General features: G+C 41.3%; 1 protein-coding gene across 1 annotated transcript in view; it reads right to left on the bottom strand.

The window, feature by feature from the left end:
* The window catches only part of PCSK5 (proprotein convertase subtilisin/kexin type 5), a 456,194-nt gene that overhangs the window by 156,648 nt on the left and 274,413 nt on the right, over positions 1–25,133 (bottom strand). Inside the window, 4 exon segments of the mRNA XM_032595566.1 lie at positions 530–614; positions 6,388–6,581; positions 7,934–8,036; positions 12,653–12,796. Of these exon segments, the coding sequence (XP_032451457.1) occupies positions 530–614; positions 6,388–6,581; positions 7,934–8,036; positions 12,653–12,796 (526 nt within the window).

The following is a 25,133-nucleotide window of genomic DNA, read 5'->3' as shown; positions in this document are numbered from 1 at the left end:
TATCGCTATCTGGCTTGGCAATGAGCGAAGTCATCCAGTCAAGAAAAACCTCTCCAGGTGTTAAATCTGTGTGCATACCAGAGCATAATGGAACCAAGCCTGAGGTACTTAAGATAAGAGAATGATTGGCTATACGGAGAGAAATAATAAAGATAAGGGAATAGTTTCCGACCATCAAAGGAATGAATCACGAGGATTAAATATAATTCATTGGTATTACCCACACAGTAATCCTTGACGGGCACGCTGCCGGTCAAGAAGCACGAAGAGAGCCTCTCAAATAGCCATTTTTATTTAGTTGTATCTGAGCCATCTTTTCTGAAGAGGATTTTATTTGGTGTATAAACCTTCCTCAGCCAAGATGGCATCCAATTTTTCACATATAATGGTAAAGATAATGCAAATAGCAATCAAGTGTTTGAATGGGAGTCAAGAGGGTGATGGCAAGAGGATTATTTATTTGCATATTTTATTTATACTGAGAAGCTCCTTGGGCTGTGGGACTTGCCGAGATCCTTCGCTCTCTCACCTTAACCCATCCCTGCATTCTGTGCAATTGTGAAATTCTGTACATGTCTTGCAATTCTCACTGCATTTCCGGCAAAGACTTTTCTCTGTGAACAAAAAGACACACACAGACACACAAAAGTAACAAGGTTATCAATCAGGTGGTCACATGGATTCCAGAAAAGGCGGAGATGTTCTAAAGTTTGCTAATGTGCACAATAATATACCTACGTGGCCTTGAGCAGAAAATTTCAGGAAAAGCCCTACCCTCAGCATTTGCTATCACTTCTCAGCCAAGTAAACAGAGGTAGGAACCGCAGCGCTGGAAAATACTACACATCTCTACCATTTTGCAGACAAGAGAGCTACAGCCCTTTTCATTCTTCGTTGAATAGTATATTGGCATTTTCGCCTTCTTCTTTCTCTCTTTCCCAAGCAGGGTTTCCTGACTTCGGGCAATGAAGATCATACTGACAAAGACATTGGGCAACACCAGTATAGAAGGGTGGAGAAGCAGTGTTTGTGGCCGTGGAATGGAAAGGTAGACCACCCCCCCATGCTCTGCCATGAGCAACCCACCCCTGCCATGCTCCCAACTTTTAGGACTACTCTGATAAAAATGTAAGAAAAGGGAATCTACATTTAAGATTGTAGGGTTGATGATTTATTTCTTGTGCTGTCTAGAAGAGTGTCTTGTACTTTATGGTGGCTGTGAAATATCAAAATATATGATACGTTATTATAGTTCAGATGTATCTATATTCTGGAGAATAGAAATATATTTGGCTTTCCTATTTAATACCAAAGACAGATTCCCATTGGAAAAAATGGCGAATGCATGTTTATTCTCTAGTGAAATGGTGATTTGTTCCACTAAGTTAAGGCCGTTAACTTGAAGCACAAGTTTTCTGGAGACTTGATACTTTCTCTTAGATGCAAGTGGATTAACCACAGACAGATAGATGTAGGATTGAAGGAAGCTTTGTTCGTAAGATTCTTTTCCTCCGTCTCCTCTTAGATGTTGGTGTTTGTTCCAGGTTCCACAGAGAAACACTGCTTCAATGGATTCCTAGAAGGACCTCCTGGAGGTCCAACCCCTCTTTCTCAACTCTGAACCCCCTGCCATGAAATACAATCTTCTGGTAGTCTTCATATAGTCTCTCCATCACGATGTCAACCTAGATGTGAATTCTGGTTTTAGCATTTCCAGCGGGCAAGCTCAGGATCCCTCTCCTTCCATTTGTTGAAGAAACATTACAACAATGCTGACCTCTCAGCTTGTCTTCAGGGGTTAATGAAATTCCTCAAGGGAACTATATGAACTTGAAAGCGCTGTAAATGTGTTGGCTATAATTATTACTAGTCATGATCATACCTGATCACTGTTTTATGTAAACAGACTCATTACAGGAGGAAAATATAACAAAAGCCAATTACAAAAAGGAGAGAGATACAGAGACCACTCATATCAGCAAATTGTTTGAACGGCCTTCCTTAATTATATACCTCCCAGGCTCTGGGAAAGCAATGGACACTCAATTATCTTGATCCTATAATCACCTGGAACCAAATTTCTTTCCTAACACTCTGTCATCTTGATAGAATTTTGAATTTTTCTTCAAGAAATACTGCTTATTTCTGTGGATCCCTCAGCCCCCCTCCTCACTCTTATTCTCTTAGTTTTCCCTTCTCTATCAGGTTGCAAGCTCATGTTCCAAATCTGGGGGGGATAAAAACTACAAGGAAATCCCTACCCACTGTTCTGTAGGGTAACTTAGAGACCCCATCTGCCTGATGGAAAAACTCCTGCCTTCGAATCAAGGGACTCTGACTTCTTAAGAAGCAACAGTATCCACCTCCAAATTCTTGCCTGATTTTGTAAAAACAACTCTTGCTCATTTAAACTTGGGTATTCTTCGTTCTTAGGTTGTGCAGAAACAGAAAATGTCAGTGTCGTCATGTATCCTGGTGTGACACAATTGTTAGGACAAATTACTAAGAACTCCGGGCCATACCAGAACATTAAAAGGTAGGTGTGCCCAAGGATCACTTAATTCTCCAGGTAATAGATCTTTGTTTCCTAATGATGATGGCTTAGGGCCCAAATGCTGTGAAGTTACATGTTAATTTACAGATTTTTGTTTGGTAAAGTTGCAAATGATTTCTGTTTGAAAAAATTACCTCTCCCTCCCCCCAATTCTAGTTATATTGCTATGTTGGAAATTATTAAAAAAAAAATATATATATATTTGTATTAATTTATTTTATTAATTTATTTTAAATTTCTATCCAAATTAGTTAGCATATAGTGCAATAATGATTTCAGGAGTAGATTCCTTAATGCCCCTTACCTGTTTAGCCCATCCTCCCTCCCACAAGCCCTCTAGTAATCCTCTGTTCTCCAGATTTAAGAGTCTCTTATGTTTTGTGCCCCTCTGTTTTGATATTATTTTTGCTTCCCTTATGTTCATCTGTGCTGTGTCTTAAAGTCCTCGTATGAGTGAAGTCATATGATATTTGCCTTTCTCTAATTTCGCTTAGCATAATACCCTCTAGTTCCATCCATGTAGTTGCAAATGGCAAGATTTCATTCTTTTTGATTGCCGAGTAAGACTCCATTGTATACAGATACCACATCTTCTTTATCCATTCATCCATCGATGGACATTTGGGCTCTTTCCATACGTTGGCTATTGTTGATAGGGCTGCTATAAACAGTGGGGTGCATATGCCCCTTCGAACAGCACACCTGTATCCCTTGGATAAACACCTAGTAGTGCAATTGCTGAGATGTAGGCTAGTCCTATTTTTAACTTTTTGAGGAACCTCCATACTGTTTTCCAGAGTGGCTGCCCTAGCTTGCATTCTCCACATCCTCGCCAACATCTGTTGTCGCCTGAGTTGTTAATGTTAGCCATTCTGACAGGTGTGAGGTGGTATCTCATTGTGGTTTTGATGTATTTCCCTGATGATGAGTGATGTTGAGCATTTTTTCATGTGTCGGTTGGCCATCTGGATGTCTTCTTTGGAAAAGTGTCTATTCATGTCTTTTGCCCATTTCTTCACTGAATTATTTGTTTTTGGTGTTGAGTTGGAGAAGTTCTTTATAAATTTTGGATACTAACCCTTCTCTGATATGTCGTTTGCAGATATCTTCTCCTAGTCTGTCGGTCGCCTTTTAGTTTTGCTGATTGTTTCCTTCGCTGTGCAGAAGGTTTTTATTTTAGTGAGGGCCCAATAGTTCATTTTTGCTTTTGTTTCCCTTGCCTCCAGAGATGTGTTGAGTAAGAAGTTGCTGAGGCCAAGGTTAAGGAGGTTTTTGCCTGCTTTCTTCTCGAGGATGTTGATGGCTTCCTGTCTTACACTTAGGTCTTTCATCCATTTTGAGTTTATTTTTGGGTCTGGTGTAAGAAAGTGGTCCACGTTCGTTCTTCTGCATGTCGCTGTCCAGTTTTCCCAGCACCACTTGCTGAAGACAGCTTGGTTGTTTTCTATTACCCTGTCTTCCATGTCACTGATCTGTTCTTCTGCATCTTCTAATCTGTTGTTGATTCCATTTAGTGTATTTTTATTTCAGTTATTAAATTCTTTAGCTCTGACTGGTTCTTTCTTTTTAAGATCGTCTGCTCTTTTCTCAAGTATCTCAGTGATCATTACTTTGAATTCTTTATCAGGCATATTGCTTACTTCCATTTCATTTAGCTCTTTCACTGTGATTTATCTTTTTTTTTTTTTTCCACGTGGGACATATTCCTCTGTCTCATTTTTTTCTAACTCTCTGTGTGTGTTTTTAATGTAGGAGGACAGTCAGCTATGTCTCCTGGTCCTGAAAGTAGTGGCCTGTGTAGAAGTGGTCCTGTGGTGCCTTACAGTGTAATTCCTCCTGGTCACCAGAACAAGGGTGTCCTCGGTGTGGGCTGTATGCACCCCTGTTGTGGCTGAGTCGCAACTGCCTTCTGCCTAGCCAGCTGCAGTGATCCGCTTTGCCTGCTATGAGTGCCCGGGGTAGCATTTGCCCCATGTGCTCTCCAGAGGCCTATCTATAGCAGCCGCAGGCTTGGTGAGTTGGGCCAGCAGTGAGCCTACCTGTCTGAAATTATTCCCTCGGCCACAGGTATAGGTACACTGAAAGCTCTGAGGCTCCACGACAGGAAATGAAAGTGTGCTGTTACGTGGGTTGATCTCCTCCCTCTCCAGGGCATGAGTCATTTTGGAGGGTCTGGTGAGGCAGGAGCCACTCTGAAGGGAGGACGGCTGAGTTGGGTTGGATGGGGAAGGGCACCCAGTGCTATAGCAAAGTAGATGGAGAGAGTTAATGCTACCTCTCACAAACATCCAGTTATCTAGGGCTGGGGGGGGGGGGGGGGGGGGAGGAATGGCACCCACCAGCACTTTCGTTTCTAGAGCAATATTCTCTACGTCCTGCCCCTTCAGGATAGATTAGTCAATACATCTCCTTCATGTATACCCCAGGCACTTTCCAAACTGCTGCTTCTGTGCTGTCTTGGCTGAGTCATTTCGTATGCTGGAGCTTTAAGGATGGGGACTCAGTTTCCTATTGCCCTCAGACTCTCCTGGAACCAAGTCCCATGGAAGTTAAGATGTGCTGGTTTTCAGAGCCAGAGGCCACGGGGACTCATCTTCCCAATGCTGGGGGTGCCTAGTGTGGGGTCAGGTCGTCTTGCTCCTCCTTGCTTGTGATGTCGCTTCTGTTTGTAGGGTTAGTGGCACCAGGGGTTTGGTTTTTGCCCACGTCTCCATTCTTCCTCCCCTTTCGAGGTGGCCTTCTGTCTACAATTAACTGTGGAAGGTCTGTTCTGCCAGGCTTCCGGTCATTTTCAGAGCTGGTCGTACAAACGTAGCTTATACTTCAGTGTAGCTGAGAGACAAGGTGAGTTCAGGACCCTCCTACTCTCTCTTCTCAGATCTCTTTGGGAATCAATCAGTTTTGCCTATAACTCAGCAAACAGATTTCATTTTGCCTTACTAGTGGACTAGGGACAATACCTGATTGTGTTGGACTGGAGACAATACCTGATAGTCTCCGACAACATTCACCACTTTGTAGGTTTCCTCGTTGGCAGTCTTTGACATGTGTCTATTCCACATTCACGTGGAAGTCATGTTTCTAAGCTTTCTGAAAAGCACACATTGGTATTGCAGGGCCCTGGTTCCTTCGGGTAGGCGTGGCTGCTATCCTTGGAAAGCCTGCTGAAGTTGGCCCGTGGCCAACTGGGACCTTGGCTCTCAGGAGGGTTTCTAGCACCCTCCCTGAGAAGAGTGGCGCATGGTGCTTAACCTGTACAAACAATATGGTTTATGCTGAACATCTGCTTCCCTTCTAGGAGTCTGGCGTTTTGTTATGGGTCAGGGAGAGGGTGTCTTCATGACCACAAGCCTGGGCACTGAGACTCTAAGGAGGTTCCCAGGTAGCCTACATTGCACACAGGTTGTAATAAATTGTGGCCGGGGGATTTGAATGCCTCCTGGGTGACTTCCCTGGGAGAAAACTCTTGGACACGTTTGCCATTTTCTGCTGACTCTGTCCTCCGCACCTCTTCCTGACGTGACTTCGTGCCTTTTTGCTGTAATAAGTTGTAATGATGAGCTCATGAGTACAAATACGCTAAGTCTTATGGGTCCTCCTGGCCAATCACTGAATCTGGGGAAGGGCCTGAGGACTCCCTGACACTTTACAAGCATTTTTACATAAATCAGCTTGCACAAAAATGGTTACAAATTCATCTTTTACACTTCTAACACGTTCTCGTAAAAATTGGTTAGATCCTGTTTGATATAACCTTGATTTCGCGCCTAATGTCACTCAAGTGAAAACCTTGTATTTCCTCTCTGAAACCCAAATATTTGCAATCTACTCACTGGTGTCCTGGTATGAGCCATCGGGGCAGTGGGTAACACAGCTGTTGATTTCTTCGTTGAGGAAGTATCCATATTTACAGGACAGACACTGGTCACCATGGCTCCCAAAGCAGGACTCACAGTTGGGGGCACACTTCCTGCATCGCTTCTTGTCAGCATGGTAGTGGCCAGGGGGGCAGCTGGAGACACAGATCCTGCATCGTGCAATGATAAAAAGAAGGGGACCATCATCAGAGACTCAGTCCTAGCACTCTTAGAAGTGCTCGGCCAACAGCCGTCCTCAGTCTTTAAATCCTTTTGAAACCATTAGGGTAACATCATACCCAAAGAGCCAAATTCTGTGGGTTGAAGCTTTTTCCCGTGTAGGGTGCCGAAGTAGCAAGGCAATCACACAATACCAAGTCCGTCAAGTAGGGTATGTCTTCCAGTTCGGGTCTAGCTCTTTCAAAGGGATGATGGCTAGAAATGGAGTCTCCAGAGGAAGGTAGTAGCCTTGGGTTGAAGGGAAGCTAGGTGGCAACCCTGATTTTTTACAAAGAGGCTGCTAATAAGGGGTTACTTGTGGTTTTGTGCGGTTTTTGTGTGTCATATGGATCCCGTGTGTTGGAGGGAGCGGTTGTATGCTGTCGTCTAAATTAACGTAAACAACGCATAACCAACTGAGCCAACTCGGGAAGAATAGTTGAGAAAATGTTAACAGGGGTTTTCTTCTTTTCTGCCCATCTGCCCTTTTTATGTTAAATGAACACAAATGAAAATTATGAACTTCAAATTAAAAAAAAAGATAACGTAAATATATTTAAACTTGGTTATGATAAACTTTAAAAAATAACTTCTTCGTTTGCCCATCGTCGAAGGACAACGCTTTACTCCTTCAACAAATATTTACGGAGTTCCAAATCCAATGTCAGGCATTTTGCCGGTCTAGGCGATAATGAGAGGTGCTGAGGTGGCCAAGGGCCTTTCCTTTAAGGAATTTAAATTCCAGCAAGGATGTAAACAGGAACTGGAACGCGTCTGGGTGTGTCAGCATAGCTGAAATGCAAGTCCCAGTTTTCCCTGAAGGAGGAGGGAGAAGGGGCGGGGCTGAGAGGTGCCTGGAGGGCGTGGCTTCTGCTGGGCCGGCACCGTCATCTGCACAGCCTGAGGCAGAAGCCAAGGGCTTGCGCAGTGGGGACCCCGGGAAAGCACCTGTTTGGTTGTGTGCCGGCATTTTCGCGAAGACCACACATAGCTGTGGCGTCAGACATCCAGGGAATGGAAAGGTCTAAAGGGGAAGGCCAGTCCTGTGTAGAGCTAGTCCTTTCCCCCGCCACCCTTTCCAGATATGAGAAAAGGCACCTGCGGCTGGACAGCATACAGGTGCACTTTGTGTTCTGTGATGCAGTATCCGTTTCCGCATCTTGAATTTACTCCAGGAGGTGGGGGCCGGTGCTCAGGCCCCGGTGGCCGAACATCACAGGTCCTGTTCAGGCGCCCCCCCCCCCCCCCCATGGGAACGCCCAGGGCATGCTGTGGGAGGGACCGCCGCAGCCTCTGTTCTTACCTGGTGTTGTTTTTCAGCTTGTAGTAGTAATGCAAGCAGTCACTGCAGTGGTCCGGGCCGGGGCCGTCACAGCCAACCTCGCTGCACTCAGGGTCGCAGGGACCTTTGCACAAAAATCGAAAACAACACTTGGAAACAGTGGTTTGAAAGCAGGTCCGTTTGCATGCGGTAGAAAATGAGACTTGGGTGTCTTCCTCCTTCCGTGAGAGTTTCTTTAAGACGGAGGAATAACGTGGATGACGGCTGTCGGCCCAGAGATGAACTCTTGGCTTTTGGCGGGGGGGGGGGGGGGGGGGGGACCTCAATGACCTAAGTGTCGAGAATGTAAATCCAGTCACGGCCTGGTCTTTAAAACACATATGGCTGCCTTGTGGGAGATAACAAAAATCTCAGAATTCCAATGAGCAATGCCACTGGAGCAAGTGGAAAAGAACTGTTTGCAATGAAATATGCATAATGATAAAAACGTCGGATTTATAGAAAACCGAGAAGCTCAGCTGTTGACAGCCAAGAAAGCAAGTTTATTATATTCAATGCCTGGACGAGATCGTCCGGCTTGCCCAAGGTCATTAAGACCACCGAATACCTCTGAGATACCGTAGCCAGCAAGAAACGTCATCATGGCATCTGGTGCAAGCTTATCGGTATCTGGTCTTGGATTATAAAGCAGGTACTTGAGGCACAGATAATAGATTTAAAACTGCGTCCTACCCATAGGCCAGTGGGCAGCTCAACAAAAGAAAACTACACATCAATTTTAAACAACGCAAGCGAGCTTAAAGAATTCCAGACTCAGAATCACAGTTGCTGATCTCTCGTGACGTGTTCTTTGGTATAGAGTGAGAATGCCCAGGCAGGGGAAAAACCCCAGAAAGATGGAGGTTTTTATAATTAATGAAAAGCTTTCTAATGACACGGGCTACATATAGGCCCGTTGCTTGCTTGAACTAACTCCCTTTTTCCTTGTTCTCTGTATTTTAGGACATTTCGTCCCCTAATCTTCAAGCTCTTTCCTGCTGAAAAGTCACATGATTCTAACTAGCAACAAACATACTGCGTGCAACGTACAAAGAGTAAGTGGATATGGCAGAAATGTCTGAACCATATTTATTTTAATCAAAAGGATTTACTGGTGAACCTTGATCTCCCTTAGTCATGATGGGACCGTGTTCTACAGTTACTGAGTTGAAACATAAGATGGTAGCAACCGGGAGGCATGACACAGAGAAAAATCTCTCATTTTTCTGGCGAGAAAACACCCTTTCCAAGAGCTAGAGTGGCTTGTCCAGGTCTCCTGTGGAAGGGTAGAAAATGAGGTCCTAGAGATGACTTTTGAAATATACTTCTGATTAATCACAAGAGTCATTTAACAGTGCTGTTTATCTCTGTTTCCCCCAAGCCTTAAAACTGACCTCTAAATTAAATTCCACAGCTAGTGCAACTTGGGACATTTCAGCTATCTGCTATGATACATGAGGAGACGGTGTCTCTGTTGTGTCGTATAAGGCTGGAGGTTCAGCCAGTTGTGGGTCCTACGGTCCCTGGAATTTGATGAAACGTTACAGGGATCTGGTTATGATAATGCCATCTGTGCCTCTAGACAGGCTGACTTCTCCATGAAGGTGAAAATCACAGCTCTGAAGGAAAGGAACCCTGGGTGGCCCTAAATTTTCACCAGATGATTTCTGCAATTAAAAAAACACCCCCAAACTTACTCTTGATACGTGCCAAAGGGCTCTGTCTGGCAAGTTCACATGCTGTGCTGTTTCTCTTACAATCTTCAACTGTCCCAGATGCAGGTTAGCATTTTAGTTTGCAGGGTAATAAAGAAATAATTGTCTTTGTTCTCTCCCAAGTGCCAATGTGGACATTTAAGAGATGTAAGGAGGAAAACCATGAAGATACGTCACTGTTCAGAATTTTAACATTACCAACATTTGAATTGGAAACCGAGCATAAGGCATATAGCAACGGGTTATTATTATGCTCAGTTTACGTTTCTGGTATCCTTTCTCCTATCAGAGAAGATGAAATGGTTTGCTAGTTAGAATGTGAGTAATAACGTTACAAGCTCAAAACAAAATAGGACGAAACCTAACACAATCGAGCTCTGGTCAGCTCAACTGGTTTGAGTTATTCAAACTTATGATGGACTCTGGGGTACTACCTCTTTAGAATAAAAGGAACCACAGGCATACTGAAGATATTCTGTTAAGGTAATTCATGACGTACTTTTATCTTTAGTATCTCGAAAAAGAATCTCGAAGAACTCAACAGAAAGAAAACGATTCTCGTCTAAAGGCACATTAAATTGCTATTTACAAACAGTTCTCTTAGGCGAAGCTTTGTTCATTAAGTATCATAGCCTGTCCCAGGAGAACTGAATGCTCCTATAAATGGTCGTCAATGCAACAAGACAGAAATCAGAGATCTACCTTGAAGAAGGAAAAAAAAAATTGCAGATATGGCCACAATACCTAAACTGCCCCAGAAAAATGAACTCTAAAATATGTAAATTAATAAGAGAGTTGAGCAGAATGGCCAGATATAAGATAACTATGCAATAGCCACTAGGTTTCCTAGATGCTAGCATATCCTAGTTAGGAAAAAGGCATCTTTTCCATCATAATAGCAACAAGTCCGCAAAATACATAGGATAACACTAAGAAGAACAGTAATACATAAAATTAAAAGATTTTAGTAAACTGGGACATGGGATGTGGTTTGGATGGGAAGACTGTATATTGTAAAAACATTTCTCCTCCCCCCAGCCCCCCCCAAAAAAGCAACCAATTATGAGATCGCATATAAATTCAAATTAAATTCCAATGGGATCTTTATAGGTGGATTTAAGAATTGCCACGAAAACAAGGAGATGTTCGACAGATAATAAATCCTAGTGTGGATACAACTGGATTAAGAATTACTAGACTGAAAAATCAGAAAAAGGGACACCAGAAGAGACCCCAGTGTAAGAATTTCTTCTATAGTTATGAAGGAAGGGATCCTAAACGAGTAAAAGAAGGGATGATAACCCAGTCAATAATGTTTGTCTATATGGCAAATAAAGACACTTTTATTTCATACTATATATCATAAACCAGAATGAATTTCAGATGAATGCATGGCCAAGTGTTAAGAGTTTAGAAAAAAAATGCGTGTGAATATTTTGTGGATTTCATTAAAAAAAAAAGTTAATGAAATGTTTATTTTTGAGAGAGAGACAGAGAGTGGAGGGGTGGGAGCAGAGAGAGAAGGAGTCACAGAATCTGAAGGGGGCTCCAGGCTCTGAGCTGTCAGCACAGAGCCCGACGTGAGGGTTGAACTCACAGAACGCACGATCATGACCTGAGCTGAAGTCAGACGCTCAACCGACTGAGCCACCCAGGCGCTCCAATATTTTGTTGATTTTAAAGACTAAAGCTTCTTTTTAGAAAAAGCACAAGTGAGGTCTGAAGCTATAAATCCTACCCTCCAATTTTCTTCTTCTGTCGAAACAACACAATACAACACGAGAGCAACATTTTGGAAGCAAGCACTAACTGGGAAGATGTTTTCAGCAAATAGAGTAGTTCCTCCCCCAGTTTATCTGTGGAGAATACCATTCCAAGACCCCAGTGGATGCCGGAAACCATGGAGAGTACCAAACCCTCCCTATACTGTTTCTCTCCTACACATACATATCTGTGATGACATTTCATTTATAAATACGGCACAGTAAGAAACTAATAATACAGAACAATTCTATCAGTATACTGTGATAAAAGTATGTGAATGTAGTGTCTCAAAATATCTTGTGTGGTACTTACCCTCCTTCTTGTGACAAAGGGGGATGATAAAACACCTACAGGATGAGATGAAGTGGGGTGATGTGGGCATGGTAATGTAGCGTTAAGCTCCTATAGACCCGATGATAGATCAGATGAAGGGATCGTCTGCTTCCTGACCATGGATGAAACCACTGATAAGGGGTAACGACTGTATGAGACTATGTGAGGGACAATAACATACATAGAGTTCTTATAAATGGATAAGAAATTGCTGCCCCTTTGAATAGAAAAATGGGCAAAATACAGTTGTATTTAATTCCTGGAACTACAGAGGAAAAATGTTTAGATTTACTAACAATCAAAGGTATAAAAATTTAAAAATGTCCTGTTCCTTTACTTTTTTCTTTCCGCTCACTGTTGGCAGGAATGAGTGTAATAAACGCACAGCTGGTCACAGCGTAGACTGGTACATCTTGTCTGGAAAGGAATGTGACAAAATGTGTCCAAGCCCTCAAACTGATTATTCCCTTTGATGCAGTAATGCTCGGAACTCTATTCTAAACAAGACTGATAAAGCCAAGCCTTATTTCAAACAGTGCAAAACTCTAAGCAAACAGCACCTCCCAGATTACGTATTAAATATAGCGCAATCAGAGGCTGGGCTATCATGCTGTCTTTTAAATACTTCTTGTGAGGATATGTGACAACAGGGAAATATGCTCTTAATAAGCACAAGAGGAAGAAAACAGATATGAAAACTATAGACAGTGTGCTTTTAGCTTTGAAGGAAAAAAAAAAACCCAGCTATCTGAATATACACACATATTTGGGGGATAGAAAAGAAGATGGAAGAAAATACCAGAATATGGGTTGAAGCTTATTTCTGCATGGTGGGATGACGCATGAGATTTCTTCCCTTAGCCCATGTCTCTGTTGGAAGCCAACTCACCTGCATAATCCTCTGTACCATAGTCCTCGGTGGGGTCTTCGACTCGGGTATAACGGACACGTTCTACCTTAGGAAACTCGTTCGTTGGGGAGTAGGGCTGCACGGAGGTGCCATAGAGGACCAAAGACCATTCTTTCAACTTCCCTTGAGAAACAATAATGAAACCAGAGCATGATCACACATTCACGCTTTAGCTTTGTAATTCCATTCCTTCTCCTCTAAGAGAAAGCAACAGAAGAGCTGTGAAAAGCATATTCATATGAACATCGCATCGAGCGTACAGCTAGAAATACACATTTTCCATCAGTTGCAGATTTAGCCAATTCACATAGCACATTTTACTGAGCAGCAACTATGGAATACGTCTTAATTTAATCAGCATTTATAAGAAGACTGAGAAATGAACACATTTTAGAGAGGCCTTTTTCTAAGTATGGATGTCTTATTTGAAATTAAAATTGTTTTATCTGGCTTGTTTATCAATAAGAAGGCAAAACCACGGCTTTGTTCCACCTGACTGAATTAGTCCTCTAATCTTAAGAATACATCACTATTCCTATTATGCTATAGACCCTGAGCTGTTCAGTGACAGCCCGTAGACCCATTGGCTATTTAAATTAGCTAAAATTGAAAAGTTTAGTTCCTCAGTCATACCGCATTTCCAGTGCCCAAGAGGCACATGTGGCTAGTGGTCACTACAACGGTGACCACAAATAGAGAACAATTCTGCCTCCACAGAATGTTCTAGTAGACAGTTCGGTAGTAAAGCATTTCACGGTCAACGGTGCCTGGAGACCTAAGTCAAGTGTTTTACCTCCTTTGCATCGAAGGCTCTCAAAGAACATTTTGTTTTGGTTTAGTCCTTACTGTTGATTTCTTACTTTTTTACTAAAAAAATACTAAATCGTCAAGTTTTATAATGCTAAAGAAAAAAAGAACTGCTTACAGGTCATTAAGCTTAAGAGTCGCCTAAAAAAAAAAAAGCATCAACCACAAGCAGAAATGATTAAGACAAAACAATTAAAAAACGTGCAAGTATGCAGGTGGGAAGCAGGACCTTCCTGAAGGTCCCTCCCCAACTTAGCCTAATACAGAGAATCCGGTTATGGTTCGCGCAAGGGTCCCACCACAGCCCTGAGAGTGGTAAACTTCAGGGATCTGCCAGTCATCTATTAAGTTTTAATTCATTCGGGGTTGGCAACATTTGGGAGGTAGATACTTAAATTCCCAAAATATAGATGAGGCAACAGGCATAGAGAATGATAATTTTCCCAGAGGCAGCAAGCGTATGGACTGTTATTAAAACCCATCTGGGGCGTTCCAGGATAAGAAGACAATGTAGGAAGGTCCTGGACCCACCTCTTCCTATGGACTCACTGAATCTACAGCTACATAGGGAACAATTTCCTCTGAAAAAGAAAACAAAAACTAAAACTAGCTGAGTGGCTGCTACACGGTAGGCAAACAAAAAAGTCACGTGAAAGCAGGTAAGAGTGGTTGAGACACAACCTTGGAATAGGCCCCACCCCTGGCACTGTGACCCACAATCGGGACTTGAAGTCCCAGGTTTCTCCCCAAGAAGCAAAAGGTTTGAATCTCCTATCGGGTACCCCAATTTTTAAGACCTGCACCTGAGAAGAGCCCCCAAAACATATAGTGTATACAGGGCTTGAGACCCACAAGGCAATAGTCAACTGACTAGTTCACAAAGAGCTTGGGTATGTGGACCCACCCACTCCAAGTCTCAGTGCGGAAGCAGCAAATTGAAAAGCACTGACTTCCTCTTAAAGAGGCTTATTCGTTTACCTTAAAGTCAAAGCAAGATGCAGACATCCGATTTAACATACAGCCAAGGGCCTACTGAAATACTCTCCAAAGACAGACGCTGATGGGCGTCATCTTTGATCTGTCCCTCAGCCTTGCTCCAACTCACTCATGTCTCCCAGAAGGAACTTGTACTCTCATCTGGCACCCAAATTTTTGTGGCTGCCTCCCAGGGGACACCTCTAGGTCGCTGGCACTGGTGGCTAGCAGTGCTTCCGTTTGCAGGTAACAGAGATTGTAAACAAAATCGACAGATCTATACTTAAGCTCGCCAAGAAGAAGAGAATCAAAAGCAGAAATGAACCAGGAGAGGTTATAACTAAAAGAAAAATAAAAACTGCAAAAATATGAAGGATCATAAAAGACTGTTATCCACAATCACACACCAACAAAGTGAACAACCTAGAAGAAATGGATACATTTCTAGACGTATACAACCCGAGAGTGAATCATGAAGAAATAGAAAATCTAAACAGATCAATTACTAGCAACGAGCTTGAATCAGTAATAAAAAGCCTCCCAGCAAAGAAATGGCCACAACTACATCTTCGCTGGTCAATTCTACCAAATATTTAAAGAATCCGAGTCTTTCTTAAACTCCAACTCATTGTATGAAGCTAGCATTACCCTGATCCCAAACCAAACAAGGATGCCACAAGTAAATCCCTGATGAGCACAGATGAAAAAGTCCTCAACAAAATATTAGCAAACTGAATTCAATATTACAGTCAAAGGGTCATACAGCATGAACAAGTGAAATTTATTCCAGGGATGCAAGAATGTTTCAACACTCACAAACCAATCAGTGTGATTCACAACATTAACAAATTTAACGCCAAAAATCATACGATCATCTCCATAAGTACAGAAAAATCATTAGCATAATTCGACATCTATTTATGATAAAACTCTCAACAAAGTGTGTGTAGGGGAAATAAAAAGCATAATAAAGATCAGGAGTGAGACACTTACCACTTTTAGTCAACATAGTATTGGAAGTCTTGGCCAGAACAATTAGACAAGAGAAAGAAAGGGAATTCAAATCGGAAAGGACGAAGTATGTCACTGTTTGCACGTGACATGATACTGTATATGACAAACCGTAGAGGCGCCACCAAAAAACTATTAGCACTAATCAACAAATTCACTCAAGTTGTAGGATTCAAAATCAATAAACACAAATCTTTTGCCTGTCTATACACTAATAATTGAACTATCAAAAAAAGAAACTAAGAAAACCCTATGTACGATTGCATCAAAAAGAATAAAATGCTCAGAAACTTAACCAAGGGGGTAAAAGACCTATACACTGAAAACTATAGCACAATGTTGAAAAAAGCGAAGACAAAAATAAACAAAGATAATCTGGGCTCGGATGAGAAGAGTAATATTGTTAAAATGTCCATACTGCCCAAAGCAACCTATAAATTCAATGTAATCCATATCAACATCCCGTTAGCATTTTTATAGAAATAAAACAATCTTACAATTTTTATGGAACCATGAAACGTCAAATCGCTCTTGAGAAAGAAAAACGAAGGTGGAGGCACCATGCTTTCGGATTTCAAAATATATTACAAAGCTATGGTAATCAACACACTATGGTGTTGCCATGAAACAGACACATACATCAATAGAGGAGAACAGAGAAAGCAGAAATAAACTCATGCATATATGGCCAATTCATTTACAACAAGCAGCCAAGAATACACAGTGGACAGAGGATTTCAATACACGGTGCTAGGAAAACTGGACAGCCATGTGCAAAATAATGACACTGAACCACTGTCTTACATAATGCCTAAAAACTAACTCAAAATGGATGAAAGATTTAGGGGCGCCTGGGTGGCTCAGTAGGTTAAGTGTCTGACTTCAGCTCAGGTCATGTGAAATCGAGCCCTGCTTCAGATCCTCTGTCTCCTTCTCTCTCTGCGCCTCCCCCCCTTGCACGCGTGCGCTTGCTCGCTCTCTCTCTCTCTCTCTCAAAAATAAACAAACATTTTAAAAAATGGATTAAAGATTTGAACAGGGGCGCCTGGGTGGCTCAGTCGGTTGGGTGTCCAGCTTTGACTCAGGTCATGATCTCGTGGTTTGTGAGTTCGAGCCCTGCATCGGTCTCTGTGCTGACAGCTCAGAGCTTCGAGCCTTGTTTCAGATCCTGTGTCTCCCTCTTGCTCTCTGCCCCTCACCCGCTCACTTGCTCTCTTTCTCTCTCTCAAAAATATAAAATAAACATTAAAAAAAATTAAAAATGTATATGATCTCACTTGTATTTTGAATCTCAAAAGCAAGCAAACAAACAAACTAAAAAAACCTGATCTCATAAACAACAGAGAATAAATTGGTGGTTGCCAGAGGTTGGGGTGTTCAGAGGTGGGTGAGATGGATAAAAGGGGTCAGAGAGTGCAAACTTCCAGTTATAAAACAACTAAGTTCTGGGAGTGTAATGTAAAACATGGTGACTGGAGTTAATGATCGTATACTGTAGATTTGAAAGCTGCTGAAAAAGTGGATCTTAAAATTTCTCACGATATGACAAAAATGTTTCAACTATGTGAGCTGATGGAAGTTAGATTCCCAGTGGTGATCATTTTGCGATAGGTACGAACATCAAATCATTAGGTTGTATGCCTGAAACTAATAGAGTATTACGTATCAATTACATCTCAAAAAAAAAAACAAAAAAAAAAACAACATTCAGAATCCAAATGCTGTGTCCCTAAGCCCTTATGTAATACTGCCCTTCTGTCTACTTCCAGGAGTTCAGAAACTTGAAGTTCAAAAAGGAACGCATTCTGTGCCACATTCATTGCTTTCCGACAACTACACTGGGCCAGCATGTTGATTTCTTTGTGGCTTGCCCTCTGCCAGCTTTTCTTTGGACTCACTTGTTAATGAGTATGCTTTTCATAATTAGGGTGCTGTTCAGTCTCAGAATTCCAAATAGTACACATGAAGTAGTGGCAAGAAATGAATGACCGACCCCCTGAAATCCATGACCCGATTGCCTTTACAAAGCGACGCAAAACAGAACTCATTTTTCTTATGGCATCTCTCAGGTGTACCAGTGGAGCATATAATGCAAGGACACTATAAGAAATCCAACCCCTCAGTTACCCTATGGCCCGGCTCATTAACTTAAGATCAGTTTGGAGCTAAAATTTCTCCTTGTAAAGTACATGGAAGAATGCTGACTCATAACTGATTACTTCCATTTGTGTCATTTCTGAGGTATCTCCTAAGCCCACGGGGGACATACTTGTTGGGCAATTTATCTCTTTCTGTTTCACTTATTATGTAATCTTATTTCCTTAGAATCTGCCACAAGTCACATCAAATGCTGCCGTATTTGGGCCATCATTTCTTCCTCTCCTACGACGTTTTCCAATTGTTAAATTATTTAGGAGATTTTGCAGTTGATGGCACAACATTCTGATAAGAAATAGCTGCGTAAATGCAGAAGGAGAAAAATCAGTTCTACACGTTGGTACACAAATGCCATCTGCTCAAGAAAGAAAACGCAAGATAGGTCTAATGTGTCACAAGATCAAAGACCACAATCGAGAAAGCCTTCAAAAGATCCTTACTGTGGACTTCTGGTCCACGATGGTGACGTAGGAAGAACCTGAACTCACCTCCTCCACAGCCACACCAAATCTCCACCTGCTTACAGAGCAATTCTTCCTGAAACAGAATCAAGTGCTCACTGAATAGCTGCCGCACAAGAAAAGACACACTGTAGAGAATGACAAGAAAGACGCTTTCCAGGACACCCCTGATGCAAGGGGCCCTGGGATCTCCTGGCTTGTAGCCACTTCAGTTTCATGTGTCCTATAACAAGTGCTCCCTGCTCAGAGAGCGCCATGACCCCTGGCTTCCATCTCCTTCAGTTTCAGCTGCCTTGTCAGTGCACCTTCTGTGCAGAGAGAACCAGGCTGCCCCAGCCCACACCCATTTCAACTTGAGCTATCCTTCCAGGGTCCCCTCTGCACAGAGAGTGCTGTGATGCCCTGGCTTGCACCCACGTCAGCGTCAGCTGTCAGACTGTGATGCCCTCAGCACGGATGGCCTCAGGACCACCCCAGCACATGCCTACTTTAGCTCAGGCCGTCTCACCAGGGTGGCCCCAGCACGGAGTGACCCGCGACCCCCAGTCAGCCCACTAAAGCGACCAGGCACATACAGTCTACACAGGGGAGGACCAGACACAAGAGCATTCCTTCTAGTTTAGGAGAAGTAGCTGTTCTGCCTAATTCACAGAAAGAGACAAAGAAAATCAACAAAATGAGGAGACAACTGGAAAGAAAGAAAGAATAAGACAAACCTCAGAAAAGAGCTAAATGAAATATAAATAAGCAATATGCCTGATGAACAGTTCCAAATAATGGTCATGAAGAGATGCTCACTGGACTGGAGAGAAGAATGGAAGAGCTCAGAACTTCAAAAAAGAGGCAGAAAATATATAGAAAACCCAATCAGGGTTGAAGAACACATTAACTGAAATTAAAAATACGCTATAGGGAATCAACAGTGGGGTAGAAGATACAGAAGAATGGATCAGTGATCTGGAAGACAGGGTAAAGCACCTGAGCTGAACAGAAAAAAAAAAAAAAAAATTAGGAATGAGGATAGGCTAAGAACAACGTAAAGTGAACAGCCATTGACATTATTCCCAGAGGGAAAAGAGAGACAGAGAGGGACAGAAAACTCTTTCGAAGAAATCAAAGCTAGACACTTAACTAACCTTGGGAAGGAAACAGACATTCAGTTTCCGGCAGCAGAGAGAGTTCAAAACAAGATGAACTCAATGAGGTCCACACCGAGACATAATAATTAACACGGTAAAGATTAAAGATACTGATAAAAGCAGCAAGGGAGAAACTTACATACAAGGTAAACCCCACGAGGCTGATTTTTCAGCAGAAACTTTGCAGGCCAGAAGGAGTGGTATGATATATCTGACGTGCGTTAAAAAAAAGAGAGAGAGAGAGAAAACTACAACCAAAAATACTCTACCTAGCAAGATTATCATTCAGAATTGAAGGCGAGATCAAGAGTTTCCCCGTCAAGCAAAAGTTACAGAAGTACAGCATCACTAAACTAGCTTTATAAGAAATGTTAAAAGGGACTTCATTAGGTGAAAAGAAAAGGCCATAATTAGAAGAAAATTATGAAAGGAAAAAAATTCATGAGTAAAAGAAAACATACAGTAAACAGCTGGTAGTAAAATGAATTATATGTAAAAAATTAATTAAGGAGACTCACAAAATAAAGAGACATAACATATGACAACATATACCTAAATGTGGAGGGTGTAGTAAAAATTAAGTTCTTTTAGAATGTGTTCAAACTTAGGTTACCATTAACTTAATACAGACCACTATATCCTTCAAATGTTATACATGAACCCCATGGTAAACACCAACCAAAAACTTAAAGAGAAAAAATAAAGAGAAAGAAAGCCAAGCATAACACTATGGAGTCATCAATCAAAAGAATAGAGAGCAAAAAGAAGAAATGAAAAGAACTACAAAAACAACAAGACAACAAAATGGCAATGAAAACATACCCACTAATAATTACTGTGAATGTAAACGGTCTATATACTCCACTCAAAAGACAGGGTTGTGGAATGGATAAAAAAACAAAACCCATCTATACGCTGCTCACAAGAGACTCGCTTCAGACCTCAAGGCACATACAGACTGAAAGTGAAGGGATACAAAAAGATATTCTATGCGATTGGGCGCAGGAAAACAAAAACAAAAACAAAAACAGCTAGGGTAGAAATGTTTGTATCAGACAAAATAGAGTTTAAAACAAAGACTGTAATCAGAAACAAAGAAAGACATTACATAATTAGAAAGGGATCAATCCAACAAGAGGATGTAACAATTGTAAATATCTATGTACAACTTTGGAGCACTTAAATTCATAAAGCCAAATGACACAAACGGAGAAATTGGCAGTAATACAATAATGGTAGGGGACTTCAACACCAGACTTATACCGATGGATAGAACATCTAAACAGAAAATTGATAAGGAAACAGAGGCCTTGAATGACACATTGGACTAGATGGACCTAACAGATATACCTAATAGTCTAGCCAAAACCAACAGAATTTACATCCTTTTCAAGTGTACATGGAACATTCTCTAGGACAGATCACAGGTCATTAAACATATCTCAATAAATTTAGGAAAACTGAAATAATATCAAGCATCTTTCAAATCACAACAGTATGTGACTAGAAACCAATTATGATAAAAAAAAGGTGGAAAAAACCACAAACCCATGGAGGCTAAATAACATGCTACTAATCAACTAATGGGTTAACAGAGAAATCAAAGAGGCAAAAAAAAAAAACAAAAAAAACATAGAGACAAATGAAAATGAAAACACAATGGTCCCAAATCTTTGGGAAACGAAGAAAGCAGTCCTAAGAGGGAAGTTTATAGCAAAACAGGCCTACCTCAAGAAGAAAAAAAAAAATCAAATACACAATCTAAACTTACACCAAAAAGAAATATAAAAAGAACAAACAAAGCCCAAGTTAGTAGAAGGAAGGAAATAATGAAGATCAGAATATAAACAAATGAAATGGAGACTCAATAAATGATAAAAGATCAATGAAACCAAGAGCTGGTTCTTTGAAATGATAAACAAAATTAATAAACCTTGAGCCAGACTCATTGAGAAAAAAGGAGAGAGGATCCAAATAACAACATCTGAAATGAAAAAGAAGTAACAACTGACATCATGGAAGTACAAAGGGTTATAGGAGACTATTATGAAAAACTACATGCCAACAGATTGGAAAACTAGAAGAAATGGATAAATTCCTAGAAGCATACCATCTTTCAAAACTGAGTCAGGAAGAAATAGGAAATCTGAACAGACCAATTACTAGGAACGAAATTGAATCAGCAATAAAGAAAAAACAAAAACAAAACAAAAACACCTCCCAACAACAAAAGTCCAGGACCAGATGGATTCACAGGTGAATTCCACCACACATTTAATCAAGAGTTAATACCCGTTCTCCTCAAACTACCGCATAAAAAAGTAGAGGAAGGAGAGCTTCTAAATATACTCTACGAGACCAGCATTATCCTGATACCAAAACCAGACAAAGGCACTACACAAACAGAAAATTACAGGCCAGAATCCCTGATGAACACAGAGGCAAAAATCCTCAACAAAATATTAGCAAACTAAATTCAATGATGCATTAAAAGGACACTCACCATGATCAAGTAGGATTTATTCCAGGGATACAATGGAGGTTCAGTATTAGTAAATTAATTAGTGAAGGATAATTAATCAAGTGAAGGATAAGAATCATATGATTATTGTCTCAGCAGATGCAGAAAAAGTATTTGACAAAATTCAACATCCATTCATGAAAACCCTTAACAAAGTAGGTTTAGAGGGAACACACGTCAACATAATAAAGGCCATAAATCAGAAACCCACACCTAACGTCACACTCAATAGGGAAAAACTGAAAGCTTTATCCTAAGATCAGGAACAAGACAGGGATGTCCACTCTCACTACTTTTCTCAACGTAGTACTGAAAGTCCTAGCCACGGCAATCAGACAACAAAAAGAAATAAAAGGCATCCACGTTGTTAAGGAAGAAGTAAAACACTCACTATTTAGAGATAAAATAATATTATATAAAGAAAACCTGAAAGACTCCACCAAAAAACTGTTAGAATAAATGAATTCATTAATGTTGCAGGCTACAAATTAATATTCAAAAATCGGTTGCATTTCTACACACTAATGATGAAATAGCAGAAAGGGAAATTAAGAAAACAATCCCATTTACAATTACACCAAAAAGAATAAAATACCTAGGAATAAACTTAACCAAGGAGGTGAAAGACTTGGGGTCTAAAAACTATAAAACACTGATGAAAGAAATTGAAGAGGACCGAACAAATGGATTAGAAGAATTAACATTATTAAAATGTCCATACTACGAAAGCAATCTACAGAGTCATTACAGTCCCTATGAAAATATCAAGAGCATTTGGCACACAACTAGAACAAATAATACTAAAATTTGTATGAAACTACAGAAGACCCTGAATCGCCAAAGCAATCTTGAGAATGAAGACCAAAGCTAGAGGTATCACAATCCCAGATTTCAAGATACACTACCAAGCCATGGTAAAGTAGTATGGCACAAAAATGTACTCATAGATCAATGGAACAGAAGAGCGAACCCGGAAATACACCCACACTTATATGGTCAGTTCATCTGCAACAAAGGAGACAAGACTATACAATAGGGAAAAGACAGTCTCTTCAATAAATGGTGCTGGGAAAACTGGACAGCTACATGCAAAGGAATAAAACTGGACCACTTTCTTCTACCACACAAAAAGAGGAACTCAACTCAGAATGGATTAAAATCAACTCAGAATGGATTAAAGACCTAAATGTGAGACCTAAAACCCTAAGACTCCTAAAAGAAAACAGAGGCAGTAATTTCTTAAATATCGCTCTTCAGGAAAAAGAAACAATGGCAAAAAATACACTGGGGCTACACCAAAATAAAAAGCCTCTGCACGGTAAAGGAAACCATCGATAAAACAAAAAGGCAGCCTAGTGAATGGGAGAAGATATTTGCAAGTGATATATTGGATAAGGGGTTAATATCCAAAATGTATGAAGAACTTATACAACTCGACAGGAAAAAAAAAACAATCTGATGAAAAAATGGGCACAGAACATGGACAGACGTTTTCCCAAAGACGTAGAGATGGCCCACGGACATATGAAAAGCTGCTCAGCACCACTCATCATCAGGGAAATGCAAATCAAAGGCACAATGAAATATCACCTCCCACCTGTCAGAACGGCTAAAACTAACAACACAGAAAACAACAGGTGTTGGCAAAGATGTGGAAAAAGGGGAACCCTCTTACGCTGTCGGTGGGAATGCAAGCTGGTGCAGTCACTGTGGAAAACAGTACAGAGGTTCCTCAAAAAGTTAAAAGCTAAAAATAGAACTGCCGTACGATCCAGAAATTGCACTACCGGGTATCTACCCCAAAACAAAACAAAAACGAAAACGCTAATTCAGAAAGATGTATGCATCCCTATGTCGATCAGGGCATTATTTACAATAGCCAAGATGTAGAAGGAACCCATGTGTCCACTGAGAGATGAATGGATAAAAAAGATATGGGGTGTGTGTGTGTGTGTGTGTGTGTGTGAAACATACACACACACATGGAGTATCACCCAGCCATAAAGATGAGATCTTGTCCTCTGTGACAGCATGGATGGACCTAGAAGGGATTATGCTTAGTGAGATAAGTAAAACAGAGAAAGGCAAACACCATATGATTTCAGTGATACAGAGAACAAACTTGTTGCCAAAGGGGAAAGGGAGGGAAGGACAAGAAAAATCCGTGAAGGGAGGTGGGAGGTACAGGCTTGCGGTTATGGGATGAATAAGTCACAGGGATAAAAGGCACAGGGAATCTAGTCAACAGCAAGCTAATAGCGTTGCGCGGTGACAAGACGCCGGTCACGCTTGCGGTGAGCACAACACAGATTACGGACTTGTTGAATCACCACGTTGTGCACCTGAAACTAATGTAACATTGTGTGTCAACTGTATCAATTCAAAACCCTTAATATGTATTTTAATAACACACAAATGGGAAGAAACAATAAAGAAATGTAAACTCAGTTTGGAATCAGGAACCTCTACATTTGGGAACGATTCTACCCTAACTGGGCTAGACAATTCTACATCTCCAACTGAAGTTCTATTAGGTTACTGCAGAAATACCTCATTAATTAGAGAGAGAAACCTTCCATAGGACTATACGCCATTGAAACAATGATGAAACCATTTAAACCAATGATGAAACCATTGACACACGGACACACACAGAAAAGCAGAAGTCCCTTTTCAACTTTGTAATTAATCCTAAACTCAAAGATTGGTGGAAGGAAGGATATCCAACAACTGTGGGTACCTACGCAGGCCTCCACACCCCAGGCCAGTAGGAGCATTAGGGCATCTCTCTTCCGGCATAAAAGAACATCTGTAAAATGACTTGACGTGACGAAGATTACATGTGAACATTTAAATGGCATAAGGGGAAGCCAACGCTGTGGAAGAGACCACTCTAGATTATCTGGGTTACTGCTGAGAGCTTTTAACACAGACGATCATAATAAAATCTGGAGAGGCAGTGAACTCCTGGAGAGCAGAGATTTATATTCACGGCCCCTGACCCTTGCACATAATACCTAGTCGACCATTAGTGAGCCCCCAGGGGTAGTCTGCTCCTGTGGGGGGGTAGTGTTTTATCACTGACATTCTTTAGAAATGCTGGTGCACGGTGATAGTAAAGAGCGGAGTCAGTTTTAGGTAGTTTTATCGCTGTCTTATATTCTCAGCAGATAACGTGTACCCCTTATGTCTGTCCCTTTGGCTGCACCCCACCCCCAGTTTTGTTCACAACTATCACATTTGGACGGTGATTATTTCCCTGGGACCTCTTGAGATGTAAGAGCCCTGACGTGGCACCTGCTGATAAATCAACTGGGGTCGGGCACCGCACCCACATCACCATGCTGCCATTGCCCCTGGGTGCCACGACCCAGGGTATCTCTATTAAA

The sequence above is a fragment of the Lynx canadensis genome, chromosome D4 (assembly GCF_007474595.2).
Source record: "Lynx canadensis isolate LIC74 chromosome D4, mLynCan4.pri.v2, whole genome shotgun sequence".
NCBI classification, from domain to species: Eukaryota; Metazoa; Chordata; class Mammalia; order Carnivora; family Felidae; genus Lynx; species Lynx canadensis.
The sequence above is the reverse complement of the archived record's forward strand: the minus strand, read 5'-3'. Positions and strand labels throughout refer to the sequence as shown.